Below are 13111 nucleotides of genomic sequence, written 5' to 3' on the forward strand. Positions count from 1 at the left end.
AATCGTAAAAATAATTTTCATTTATGTTGTAAGAGTTGTCCTGCAGCACCGGCACGACCGCACTTATCTAATCTTTTGTCGCAAATGTTTGCAACACCTATGAAGAAACTACAGAAATGCTCTGAACTCTATGTATAATTGGTTAGCATCAGATCTGAACCGTTGCAAAAATGTGCATCAGTCCACAAACAAAAAAAAAAAAATATAAAGTCAACCGCACCCATCCAATATTATAAATTATAAAAACATTCCCTTTTTATCTTCTCGCCTCTTTTTAGAATAACGGTGTAGACAGGTGTAAAAGATTCGATCACGACCGCATGTAATTTTCTTACATTGCTTTATCCAATTTTGTTGACTAAGCACATATGCTGCTATTGTTTCTTATTAAATTTGTTTCATATAAAAAAGTTTATCTTATTACACTTGGGAGTGCAAAGAAAATTAAGAGATGAGCTGTTTTTTTTTTTTTTTTTTTTTTTTTTTAAAAAAAAAATAAAAAAAAAAAAAATTTTTTTTTTTTTTTATTTTTATTTTTATTTTTTTTTTTGGTTTTTGTTTATATTTATTAACAGGCAATACAGGAAGCTGCCGAGGGTGGTCTATTAATTGAAGCAGATAGAGACTTTCCCGAACCCTATGAACGTTGGAGCATATTGCAAGCTGTGTTCTTCTCCTCAACCGTTTTAACTACGATAGGTAAGAGATCTTTGAAAATGAATCAATACTAATGCAATTGCGTTATGTTTCTTAATCATCATCGCTACGTATATAGGTTATGGCAATATTGTGCCAGTGACAACAGGCGGCAGAGCATTTTGCATATGCTTCGCATTAATAGGCATTCCCTTTACGCTAACCGTGATAGCGGATTGGGGACGTTTATTTGCGACAGCTGTCTCTGTTTTAGGCAAATATCTACCAAGTAAGTAAGAGTTTTTTTTTTTTTTTTTTTTATATATATATGTGAAATCCTTTCGCCTTTTTAGCTGACGAATAAGAATAATTTATAAAAATTCGACTTCTCATTTCAATTTAGAAGTACCGAGTTTGACTAAATTTATTGGGAAAACATGGTTTTATGCTCTATCTGCCGTATTATTTTTGTGCATATATTTAGCTGCTGGCGCCGGTTTATTGCTACTCTGGGAGGATGATTGGTCATTTTTTGATGGTTTCTATTTTTGTTTCATAACCATGACAACAATTGGTTTCGGTGATTTGGTACCAAGTGAGATTTCTGCCGGAAACTAAAAAAGCAAAAAAAAATTCCTTAAGTTTTGTTTCTTAGAAAAACCAAATTATATGCTTCTATGCACATTATATATATTAATTGGATTGGCGTTAACTTCTACTATCATTGAGTTGGTACGACGTCAATATGCCACAAGTTGGGCAAAGTTGCAAGTAAGTGAATCTGCTAAGCTAAGAATATTGCCAAAGATTTCTTAGACACGATGCCTTTTATATATATTTTTCTTTTCTTCTGTTTTTTTGATTTTCTTTTCGCCTTTTTTTTAATTTTCCTTACAACACAGGAACTTTCCGGTCCAATGGCAGAAACTTTAAGACGCTTAGGTGAAACTGCTGGCACTGGCCTAGATTATGCAGCTCTACAAAAAGTATTAACGGTAAGGAAACAAAAAACAAAAAGCAAATTTTTTTTTCCTCTTTTTTTTTTTGAACAAATGGCAAAAGAAGAACAGGAAGTAACGCTAAAGCTAAATTTTCGCCATAAATCGAATTTTAGACATCCACCACCGAACCAACGAAACCTGACAAAACATATATATATATATATATATATGTGGTAATAAAATATACATTAATTAGGTGTGATTACTAGGCCGATCAAGATTGATTTTAACTTTTACTCTTGGTTTTTGCAAATATGTGCAGCGAAATATGATACACGGCTTACACGACGCATGGTGTATGAGAGATGAGATCAAAACGCGTCTCACTCTTTCTAAAGTAATTTTAACTTTAATCAATTTCAGATTAATCTCTTCTTATTATTACCACTATGTTGCGTGTCATGCCCGAGTTGGTAGTAAATCCGGAAGCCGTCGGAAAAATGCAAAAGCTCGGCAACCGTTAATAGTGAACAAATTTAGTTCAGTTTTCGAATCATACGAAGATATCTAGATTACAAGTTAATTTAGATACAACATAGGCAACGCCGAGCCGAGTTGATTTTATACAATTTAAAAAATCCCATGTTAATGATGAAATTGTAGATATCACTTGGGATTGTCGCAGAAGAAACGGTTTGAAACGTTTTCTAATTACATCTGGATTGGCTGACTTGTATGGCTACAAACATTGAAGTTTATCTCATGAAGTCATGAGTCAATCGTACCATTTATAAGCTTAAGTAGTGACGGTAAGGCTAACAGAAGCAAATTTATTTTCATACGAAGGCAAAGAAAGAAATGGGTCAGGTGTCCAAGTTTCTTATGACAAAGAGCAGGAATTCCTTTTGAACGGATTCTATTAAAAATGCATAGCATCTCTCGCGCGGAGACCAGAGACAGCAGAGGCATACTCAGGTATTAATCTCAACAAGATCACATATGGACTTTCTGCTAACGTAAAAGTCGTCAAGCTCTTTGAAGGACCTTTCAATAAAATCTAGTGCTGACCTAGGTCTATTCATGGGAGGGTCAATGTGCAGCTTAAATCGAGAAGTATGCTTTTCGATTATGCTTTATTCAAACAATCGAAAACACGGTCAGAAAGCTTCACTAACGGACAGATGGACAGGTGGTAGACGAAGCAAACAGTCAAAGGGATATCAATTAAATCGGCTTGAAATATTATTAAAATAATCAAAAGCATGTATATGAGATTGTTACAAAGAGAATGACAAACCTGCTCTACGCTCTATTTGTGGCAGGGGCAGTGTTGATGGTAAATGGTGGTGGTGGGTGACAGCAAGAAATTAGCTGAGATCTTGTAAAGTAATAAAACACTGTCAAGTTAATTTCTTATATAATATTTGTTAGGTTTCAATGCCGAAATGGAATACATTGCTGACACGTAAGGATCCAAGTAATGCGGATATAGCAGCATTAGAAGCCTTAACGAATGCAATATTAAAAGAAGTTAAAGAAGTCCAAAATACAAAACCGAATGTTTTACAAATTGTCATCTATGAATCATCTGTGTAGTCTGTGTAGTTTTTAAGTTTACAAGCAATTGAAAAAAAATGTGTGTTTGTGTATCTATCTATCTATCTATCTATCTATCTATCTATCTATTTATGTATACAAGTATGCATGTGAATATCGTTATGTATGTGCGTATGTGTGTGTTTGTGTTTATTAACATTAATATATCTAATAACAAAAATTATTTAAATTAGCATATTTTTAGGCTTAAAAAGTTATATATTATAAATTTTATATCTGTAGTAGCAGATTACACTTAAGTACGCCGTTTCACTTAAGTAACAGTATATTTCGCGTTTTCAAGTATTTGAATAAAAATTTTTAAGAGCGAAGGTCTTCAAATAATCGGTTAAACCCCGATAAACCATTATACCATGGCTTACATGTATGTAGTAAAAATGAACAAAAAATTTCCATAGTTGGTCAAGAGAAAAGTTAAATGATTGCCAGATAATAACAATGTTAATCGCAAAAACTACCTCTCGCCATTCTTGATTAGAATTAATTTGCTTAAAGAGGGAAACCGTTGTACATTTCCACAGCAAAAACAATTTGTTATTGTCTGGCTTAATGCATTTGGAAGCGGAGGGGGAAAAATGCGTTATCTGAAAAAACCGGATGACTTTGTTTGCAATGACCAAAGGACCCATAAATTTATTCTTTCGATAGACAAAAGCGGCCATCACATCATTTTAAGTTAACGCTGATTGTGATTTTGCCATCAAAAAGCAATCTCTTATCAATGCATGGAATTGCAATTCCCTAGCAGCTAGTAAGCGTCACTTAAAGAACGGTCGGCATTTCGCGCAAAAATCCATATTAACCAGATATTATATCGATCTGTCAATAGTGCTGCCATATATGTATCAGATTGGAAAGTCATTGAGTGATGTGTTAGGTAATATTATTAAAAACAAAACGTAAAGTATGTCACTTCTTTTTATTATTTACATCTGAAGGTACATTTATTTCTATATTTCAATGATAAAAGCGTTTCACATAAAACGAAGCAAAACCATGGTAGAAACAGGAAATGAATTCCATATTTCGAATGAACGAATGCTGAATAGATTAAGTGCACTTTGAATTTGATCAATTTTCTCGCGGCAGTTAAAGATCAAAGCATGATTAGATGATCTTTATAAAAGAAATAATAATATTAACTAACATCAAATTGCATCATTGTTTACAAATTGGCGATGAATGCATGAAGGAATATTTATGTGAATATTTTCGCGTCTTGTTTTTTAAGGGCCTAATATTAGATATTTGCAAATCTAATAACAGGCGAAAAACAATGACTTATCTAAACAGTTCACATACATGAGGTTTAACGCGAAGAAGTGAAGTTCTTCTAACGCGGAACGCGTTACAAATTTAAGAAATACTTGAAAATTACTGCCGGCGCAAATTGTCATCCATATGTCTCACATTTAGATCTAAGAGCATCAGTTTTCATTTATTTGAAATTCTTGAAATGTATTATCGAAGTACGCAGCAAATCTATTTTATGTCATTTGTAAATTCGTAAATAATTTATTGGTATAAATAAAAAAAAAAGACTTAAAATTAAATTAAATTTAAATTATTTGACTTGCACTGTTTTTATATTTTTTTCATAAGAGAAACTATTCGATGTTTTTTTTTTTTTTTTTTTTTAATAGCCTACACCATTTATAATACAAGGATATACGAAGTTTGCGCGAATGTATGCAAAATAGCCAAAGAGACTTGAGATAGATAGATTTATCTTTTACTATAACGGTCATGCGTTGTCTTATTCACAAGCGTGATATCCCGACACGACTTAGTTATATTGCTCTTGCTCTTGCTCTTGCTCTTGCTCTTGCTCTTGCTCTTGCTCTTGCTCTTTTGTCTGCCCCGCCTAAAAATTGATTACGGCGGAAGTTGAATGTAAATGTGATCGTGATCCCACCACGGGTAATATACTAACACCTATAGCGCTCAAAAAATTCTGGGAAAAAGCGTGTACACCATAGAGAAGATGTTGATATGAAATTTTCTTTTGCTCTCACAGTTGACTGAAAAGATAAAACGAACATTCGACATTTGCTTGACATTGTTGGACAAGTGCAATTCTTGGCGAGAAGAATTTGTAGATTGTCTCCAATTTGTCGATTACATTCAATAGAATGTTGTTGTTCTTGTATCACAACATCTGCCAATTGCTCTCTATTGCCTACTCTTCCTTAGTCATTTCTGAAACTTTCCACTCCACAGATCAGTTATATCGAGATCTGGCGATATTGCTCGCCATAGTACTTGTCCTGTACTTGCCGGAGCCATTTAAAAATTTTAAAAGAAATCAATATAATTAAGATTGAACAGTATTTACGTAGGTCTATCTATATACCTGGAAAAATTTGTAAGTTTTATGTTTTTCTTAATTATGATTACAGAGTTGATATGCTTATATGTTATTGTTAAATAAATTTTTTGATAAAAATCGCGAATATATTATAAAAAAAAAATTACACGATTAATATACGAAAATGCATAAATACAACAAAACGTGTAATTTGATGAATAAAATTTCAAGAGGTAAAAATTAAAATTTTGAAAAAACTTAAATTTTTTTTACTTATTTTTAAAATCTGATAACGTGATTCGGTGATTTTTATATATCTTAAAGTATTACTTCATCTTAAGTTTAATTCAAACATCTCTTCTAAAGTTCGGTAAGCTAACTTACACTGCAAGATGTGTAAATTTAAAGCCGGAAATTTCTCATAGACAATTCTAGATGACCTAAGCACATGAAGTGCGTTTTTTTTTTTTTCCTCACTTAGATATCTGGCAAGAATAAACAGTCAAAAGTATCGAGTTTTGTTCCAATTATCAAGCATTCCTCGATAGAATTTCTTCTTTGCCCAAACAATACGAAAGAAATCCTTTTTGCATCGCAATTTAAGTGGAAATGAAAAAGGGGCTCTATCTTGGCAATTCATAGGTATATGCAGTTGCACCATTCACTTCACAAATACGCGATGGAATCGCTTTTGACAGAAACACGATAATCTGTTGTTGATGAAACCAGGACGTTATGACCTGTTATTAGCTATTTAAGTCTGATGGAATGTTTAATGCCGAACGCTATCAGAAAAATCGATTCGAATTGTTCAATAAACGAACGAAATATATACAAAAATAGTAACACGAGTTCATCAGAAGATATCGCCTTGAAATGTTGCCAAAATCCGAGGTGAAACGATATAGTACACCTACAGTGCAGGATGAAATGAGAACGGCTCCGCATATAATAAAGACTTCCATAAATATTTTAGAAAAATGAAAATAATAATCTACCCACGCCCATTATGCAATATGCAAATTTGGTTTCATTGTTTTTGTTCTGCTGCACTCCCTAGGCTTTGCTAGGATAATGATGACGGGTATAAAAGATTCGACAACACTCAAATATTATTTTCTTATTTGTTTTATTTCTTATTAATCATAAAGTTGGAAAAATTCCATTTAGGCAAAAGAAAAACACGAAAAAACAAAAAAAAAAAAGACTCAAAAACTTTATTCACTCTCATATATTTACTCCCACTGCTCTAACAGGGATATACGCGTGATTTTCTCTCGCTCTCTCCCCTTTTCAGCGGGAAATGAGTCAGTCCAGACAATCGCTGCAACGAATATCATCAGTGGAGGCCTATTTTGAAGCTAGCTTGAGCGCAAGCAAGTATGTAAGCGTTGTATTAAACCGGGATTATGTTAAGTAAACACAAGCTATAAAAACAAGTAACACTTGAATGCCTAAGCACAGTATTGCTGGCACGGGCTGGGCTAATAAAGAAAAACCAAACAAAAAAAAAAAAAAAATAACAAAATATAAAAATCCAAAGAAAGTGTATTTTTGTGAAAAAAAAAAAACATAATTTAAAAAAAGTGAGACGGAAAAGGAAGCAAAAGAAAAAATTTCCATTTATTCTTAAAACTTTCTTTCTATGTATTTGGTGTTTGTACATATGTGCATGGGTTTGTGTGCGTGCATGCGTGATATTTAAGTGTAATAAGTGCAAATAACTGTTAAACGAAAAATGGCTTTGGATTTGTTAAAAGATCCGAATATTATTTCACCCAGCAGTGTCTTCTACTTCTTGTTATTTCCAAGCATTCTTCTCTGGTTCATGTATTGGCGTTTATCCAGGCGTCACCTCTATGAGTTAGCTGCAAAACTACCTGGACCAAAAGGTTTACCAATTATCGGACATTTATTCGATTTCGTAGGACCAGCCGCTTGTAAGTAACTCTGCACTTTACTTTATGTTAATGTTTGTGTTAATCGAAAAAAAAAAAAAATTCAGTTTTAATAATTGTGTTAGACCTATGATTGCCCATACCTTTCAATGCCTTGCAAAACACTTTTCACGGCTTTAAAAATTTTCAAAAGCAACCACAACGACAAACATGTAAACTTTGTAAAGAAAAATTTTCCCTTCAGTAAGTGAATGAAAAAAAAAAAAAAAAATTTTTTTTTTTTCAAAATTTTTTTTTTTTTTTACCTATCGATGAAAAGCTTCAACATGATCAGTCACTTTCTTCGTTAACTTTATAAGTTAACTAAGGAATCACTTTCAAAGCATAGCAGCGAATGAATCGAATCTTAAAATTCCATTGGGAAGCGAGTGGAGTCCGGTTATAATCTAAAACAAGTATTTGTTGCTAAACTAGAAATCCTTAATAAATATTAGTTGAGTTTATTGAACAAAGAAAGTACGACAAAAGTGAATCCGCTTTATGATTAGTTTTGAATATCACATATCTCGTAAAAGTGCAAAGTTCGGTCCGATTCGTATACTTATTCATCGTAGCTATTAAACTCGTAAACTGTACATGTTTTCGTGTCTGCATATAAATGCAGGGGAGCGGGAATCGAGTGAAAAACACAAAACCTCTTCGCATGCCGAAGCACGTTCCGAACATCAGCAATAACCGAGCGACCAAAGTGAAGAGGAGAATTTTCAAGATTAAAAAACAATCTTGGAACCATAACGCATTCCTGCTCTCTCTGTAGTGGTAAGACGATTACTTGAATCGAATAAAATCTAGAATTGCTCAACATCACGGATAATTGAACGATTAGATCGTGTCTTATAGTTCAAGGCATAACATAATAAAATTTCGCCAAACATTTTCATTTACGATCTTCTCTCCGTACACGATGCGTAAGTGTTACTGTAAGTTCGTGATTGACTTTTGCTTTTTCATATTTTCTCCACCCAACTAAAGTTCATAAAATGTGAGCAAAAATTTCAGCTTTCGCTCTTAATGTTCGGCTGTTTAATGCTTAATACTTAAGAGGTATTTGAACGGAAGAAAAAATGTGAACGACATCGTTTGGAATTTCGCTGCAATTATCGGCATTCCAACTAACAAGTGCACAAATAAAGCTGCAATATAAAATATCATAATTCAATGGTTCAATAGTTTCATATATTCAAGGTATGCTTATTATACTTTTTATGATAGTGTTCGGAACAATGGAACCATTGAGCAATTTGCGTCTTTTGTCCTATTTTATGGTCCCAAAAATTCCGATAGAAAGCTCGTTATTGCTTGTTAAGCTTTAATAAAAATGTTGAACAAAGCAATAGGTAAGCGATAGGTAAGCTTGGTTTCAGTTGGTTGTCTTATGACGTATTCACACGAACGTGAATATAACTTCCGCGCGACTTGCGATACAACTTATGCAATACTCAGAAAGACTCACCTTCTATTATACCGATCGATTCAGAACCATTTAAGCTTGTCTATCCTTCAGTCCGTTTCTGTGTTTTGCATTGTTATGCTCAATCTACAGATCGCAATTAATGCGTTATTTTAATGAAATTTGCTATAAGAAAGTGTTTGGCTTACTTTCTCGACAACATGCCATATAACACTTTATTTTGAAAAATCGTTACTGTGTCAAGCGAAATGGAGTAGGGTCGAAGACATGGGTCCCATTCCTTGGATCGCACCTCACAGAGGATTTCTCATGAATAGTAAGAGACCTTCAAGAGACGGTGTAATTTTTAATAATTTACGATAGTAGGAATTTAACAAAAAAAAAAAAAAAAAAAAATGCCGGTACACAATTTGGATCATCTTAGTCCCTAATATATAATAAATCGGGTGCTATCATCAAAAGCAAGTCCCTATATATGGGAAGAAAGTCCATTTTCTAGTTTTTTATGACGGAAACTGAAAAATAATAAAACTCTTAGAAAAATTCCGATCATGTCATGTGACATTTTGGACGTCTTCCAATCGGCGGGCTTTCATGAAAAGTCTATCTTCGCATGAAAATAATGTGTAAGTGTTTGTACAATATTATCAAACGAACCTGTAATACTACAGGAAATAGTGTAGAGTATCTAATGGTCACCCTTGCCTCACTATGATCTTAATGCTTGCTAATGTCTGCCAGGCAAATCTAGCATGCACCTCATCATCGGTATCTCGTCAGATCAAGCTTATATGTCACTATAGCAAATGTGTAAATATGATATCGGATTTTTTTATAGCAATTACACGTTCAGTATTCACGGGCATATATGCCCATCATGTATGCACGTTCTCTACCCGTGGTGCTGAAGCCATCTATGGACAAATTCCGGTTACATATTGACATACCTAGCACATGATGCACACATGCTAATGCTGGTGCATGCTGGTTCATATGTCCGATCATATGATGAGCTTAATATTGAAGCGATGGTATATGAAATGAATATGAGTGATTAGCGATGTTCTTCTTTATTTGGGCAAAGTGGAGAAGAAATTAAATTCAATAGTTTATATAAATTTTTAAAAATTAATAAACATACATACGTTGTTATAGTTAAAAAAGGGAAAGAAAAGATACAATGCATGAGAATGTAAGACAAAAGAAATTAACTGACAGAAATTCATATCAAAATATTATTTGGATATTGATCCTCATATATAAAGAAGCGCTAAATGACACTGTGAAATGATTTGTCATGGCCAAAGATCCGTTCACCGGCATATCCATGGTTTATCACAAAATAATTTATACCTTCTGCAAATACATGATATCCTTACTCATAAGGTTTAGGTTTTGTCAAGGGAGGTTTCCAGTCATAGAATTTATTTCGTAAAGAATCATTTCATGGCAATTTAATAATGCAAAGAATTCCTTCTATATTCTTCATTGTCGGAATTCTTTACGATACAATAAATGAATTCTGTTAGCTTCAAGTCACAATTTATTCAGCGATTTCTTTGCATTATTTATAACAAGTCAAGGTTGACTAAGCAATTTAGTTAACGAATCGAATGTTAAGTGATTATCCGTGATAATCCTCGCTTTGATAAATCCAATCTTATTCGGATTTACTAAGTCAACGAATGCTATGCGTATATCGTGAGAATTTATGTTGTATTATCCATAACGTTGCTGAGTTACGCTAACGCTAAAGTCTACCCTAAATCATACAAAAGGAAAATGGGCTACACCCAGCACATCTTGGTTCATTCCAATCAAGAATAAAAAACTCGAATAGAAATTTGAAGAAGAAAAATCTCTGTCCTCAAGTCCGGAAGTCATCGTTTTGATTGCCATAAAAATATGACCTTGACAAACTTTTGCCGGATTTTAGATGATAAAACGTATTCCCAGCTGAGATCGCCCAACCACGTCATCAGTCACGGTCTACTCTATCCTAACTGACTACTATCTACTTACTGTTGCTTATTATAACTTAAATCTACCTTAATTCTACCCTCTCCCCCAAGCAAATAAAATACGAATATGTAAGCACAAAATGAAGTATACATTTTGAATTCTCATAATACACATATTGTTAAATTAATTCCATCGATCAAGTTTGAAAATGCTAAATAATTTTCAAAGTAAAAAAAAAAACAAAAATTTTTTTCCTCTATTTATAGGTGTTTATAAGACCGTTGTACGTAAAAGTGCTGAATTTCCTCATTTAGCAAAACTTTGGATTGGTCCGAAATTATTAGTATTTATATATGATCCGCGAGATGTTGAATTATTGCTTAGCAGTCAAGTTTATATAGATAAGGCTTCCGAATATCGATTTTTTAAACCTTGGCTCGGTGATGGCCTTCTAATAAGTACAGGTAAGTATAGACCTATAATAAAACTTATCAATAGTTAAATGAATTGAGATATTATGCATTTACGTATCGTAGGTCAAAAATGGCGATCACATCGTAAATTAATTGCACCGACATTTCATTTGAATGTTTTAAAGAGCTTCATAAATCTATTTAATGAGAATTCAAAAAATGTTGTACGCAAACTCGAAACGGAAATTGGCAAAACTTTCGATTGCCACGATTATATGAGTGAGGCTACGGTAGAGATTCTATTGGGTAAGTATATGCAATAATAAAAAAACAAAAAAAAAAAAAAAAAAAAACTTGTTAATAAATGTTAATGACATTGTAACTTAATTTCTGTAATCATGATATTAGTTAGGTAAACGCATTCATTTATAATTCTCACGAACAACTAATTGATAAATTGCCAATTGCTAAATGCACAATATACAATAATAATTTTTCAAAAAAAACAACAACAACAACAACAACAAAACGTTAAATTTGAATCAATAACAATACCGATTGCGATCGTAAATTATAATCATTGCGATCACTTCTTTCGACAACGCTTTTTACGCTTTATTGCTTTCTTACTTTCGTTTCGTTTTTGTCATTGTTATATACATAACTCAATCGTCAACAATTAAATACAAATACATACAAATATTACAATGCAGGTTGCATAATTTTATTACCGTTAAAAATATACCCGCAAAAAAAAAAAACAAAGTCTTTAACATAGATTTTCACTTCTATCTCTTTTCCTCAAAATATATCTCTGACAACTTCCAACTTTCAACTGCATTGCACTGCACTGCACTGCACGCCATACCAATGTATGAATGCATGCGAATGCATGCGAATGCATGCTTATGTGCCGTTAGGCCAGTAGTAGTTTTGGACGCATGGACGTTAATAGCAGCAGACAGGCTATTAAATAGGCCAAAAGAAATTTCAAAGAAACTGCATTACGTTGTTAGGCAACATTTTTATTCATAGTTATGTAATAACAAAAACTTTTTTTTCACTTTTTTCAATTAATTTCATTTATTTACTTACTTTCTCTCTCTCTCTCTAAAAAAAAAAAAAAAAAAACACGCATTTTCGACAAGCAAAAATCGAATTGCAGCCTTGACTGAGTAGCAGTTAGTATATTTCGTTTAATACAATTATCTTAAGTCATAACATTGCTTTGTTTTTTTTTTTAATAAAAACTATTTTTTGTATAAAAGTTTTTCGAATAAAATGCGTAAAAACACTATAGTTGAGCGCGGTCCTATCTTTAAATACCTTACATCATTTCGCTTAATACAATTATTTATTTGACGACTTTTCAAAATAAGTTGTTGCGTGGGAACTGATTGAAAAAGTGTTCCGATCTGAACAATTTCCAATGGCGGTCTTCCCTAATTTCTTTAGACCGTAGCAGCATACCGTGTCCGACGTTTTAAAATGCTCGCCAAACACGTGGTGTCTGATTCTGCAGATAGTCTCACATTCACATAGAATATGGTGGGACGTTTCAGTCGTCCCTTGATAGAAACTGCATGAATCGATATCGAAGATACCCATGTTTTTCAGAAGGGTATCTGAGGGAATTATGACCCGCGTAGAAGCCGGTGAGTAAATGTAGATCATCCCAGAGCACATCGCATCAAGAGTCGAGAAAAAATAAGAATAATAAAGAAATTATTTTATTTACGTGCATTTACGTGTATTTATTAAGGTTCAAAGAAAAAAGTTCGCGTTCGTATTGAACATTTTGTACTCATAGAGTCGAAGAAGATATATATATATATATATATATATATATATATATATATATATAT

General features: G+C 32.9%; 2 protein-coding genes across 3 annotated transcripts in view; both read left to right on the plus strand.

Annotated features, from left to right (window-relative positions):
• The window catches only part of LOC119641603 (TWiK family of potassium channels protein 7), a 32624-nt gene extending 28407 nt beyond the window's left edge, over positions 1–4217 (plus strand). For both annotated transcript variants that reach the window (XM_038040384.1, XM_038040379.1), the window contains exons 3-8: positions 576–699; positions 776–925; positions 1040–1231; positions 1292–1407; positions 1539–1631; positions 3009–4217. In XM_038040384.1, the coding sequence (XP_037896312.1) occupies positions 576–699; positions 776–925; positions 1040–1231; positions 1292–1407; positions 1539–1631; positions 3009–3173 (840 nt within the window). In that variant the 3' untranslated portion in view covers positions 3174–4217. The remainder of the gene's footprint in view (positions 1–575; positions 700–775; positions 926–1039; positions 1232–1291; positions 1408–1538; positions 1632–3008) is intronic.
• A 2840-nt stretch (positions 4218–7057) lies between these two features.
• LOC119638515 (cytochrome P450 4g15) overlaps positions 7058–13111 on the plus strand; it is a 9085-nt gene continuing 3031 nt past the window's right edge. The window contains exons 1-3 of the mRNA XM_038035338.1: positions 7058–7442; positions 11100–11297; positions 11370–11552. Of these exons, the coding sequence (XP_037891266.1) occupies positions 7241–7442; positions 11100–11297; positions 11370–11552 (583 nt within the window). The 5' untranslated portion in view covers positions 7058–7240. The remainder of the gene's footprint in view (positions 7443–11099; positions 11298–11369; positions 11553–13111) is intronic.

This window comes from Glossina fuscipes, unplaced genomic scaffold, assembly GCF_014805625.2.
Source record: "Glossina fuscipes isolate IAEA_lab_2018 unplaced genomic scaffold, Yale_Gfus_2 0, whole genome shotgun sequence".
Classification (NCBI taxonomy): Eukaryota; Metazoa; Arthropoda; class Insecta; order Diptera; family Glossinidae; genus Glossina; species Glossina fuscipes.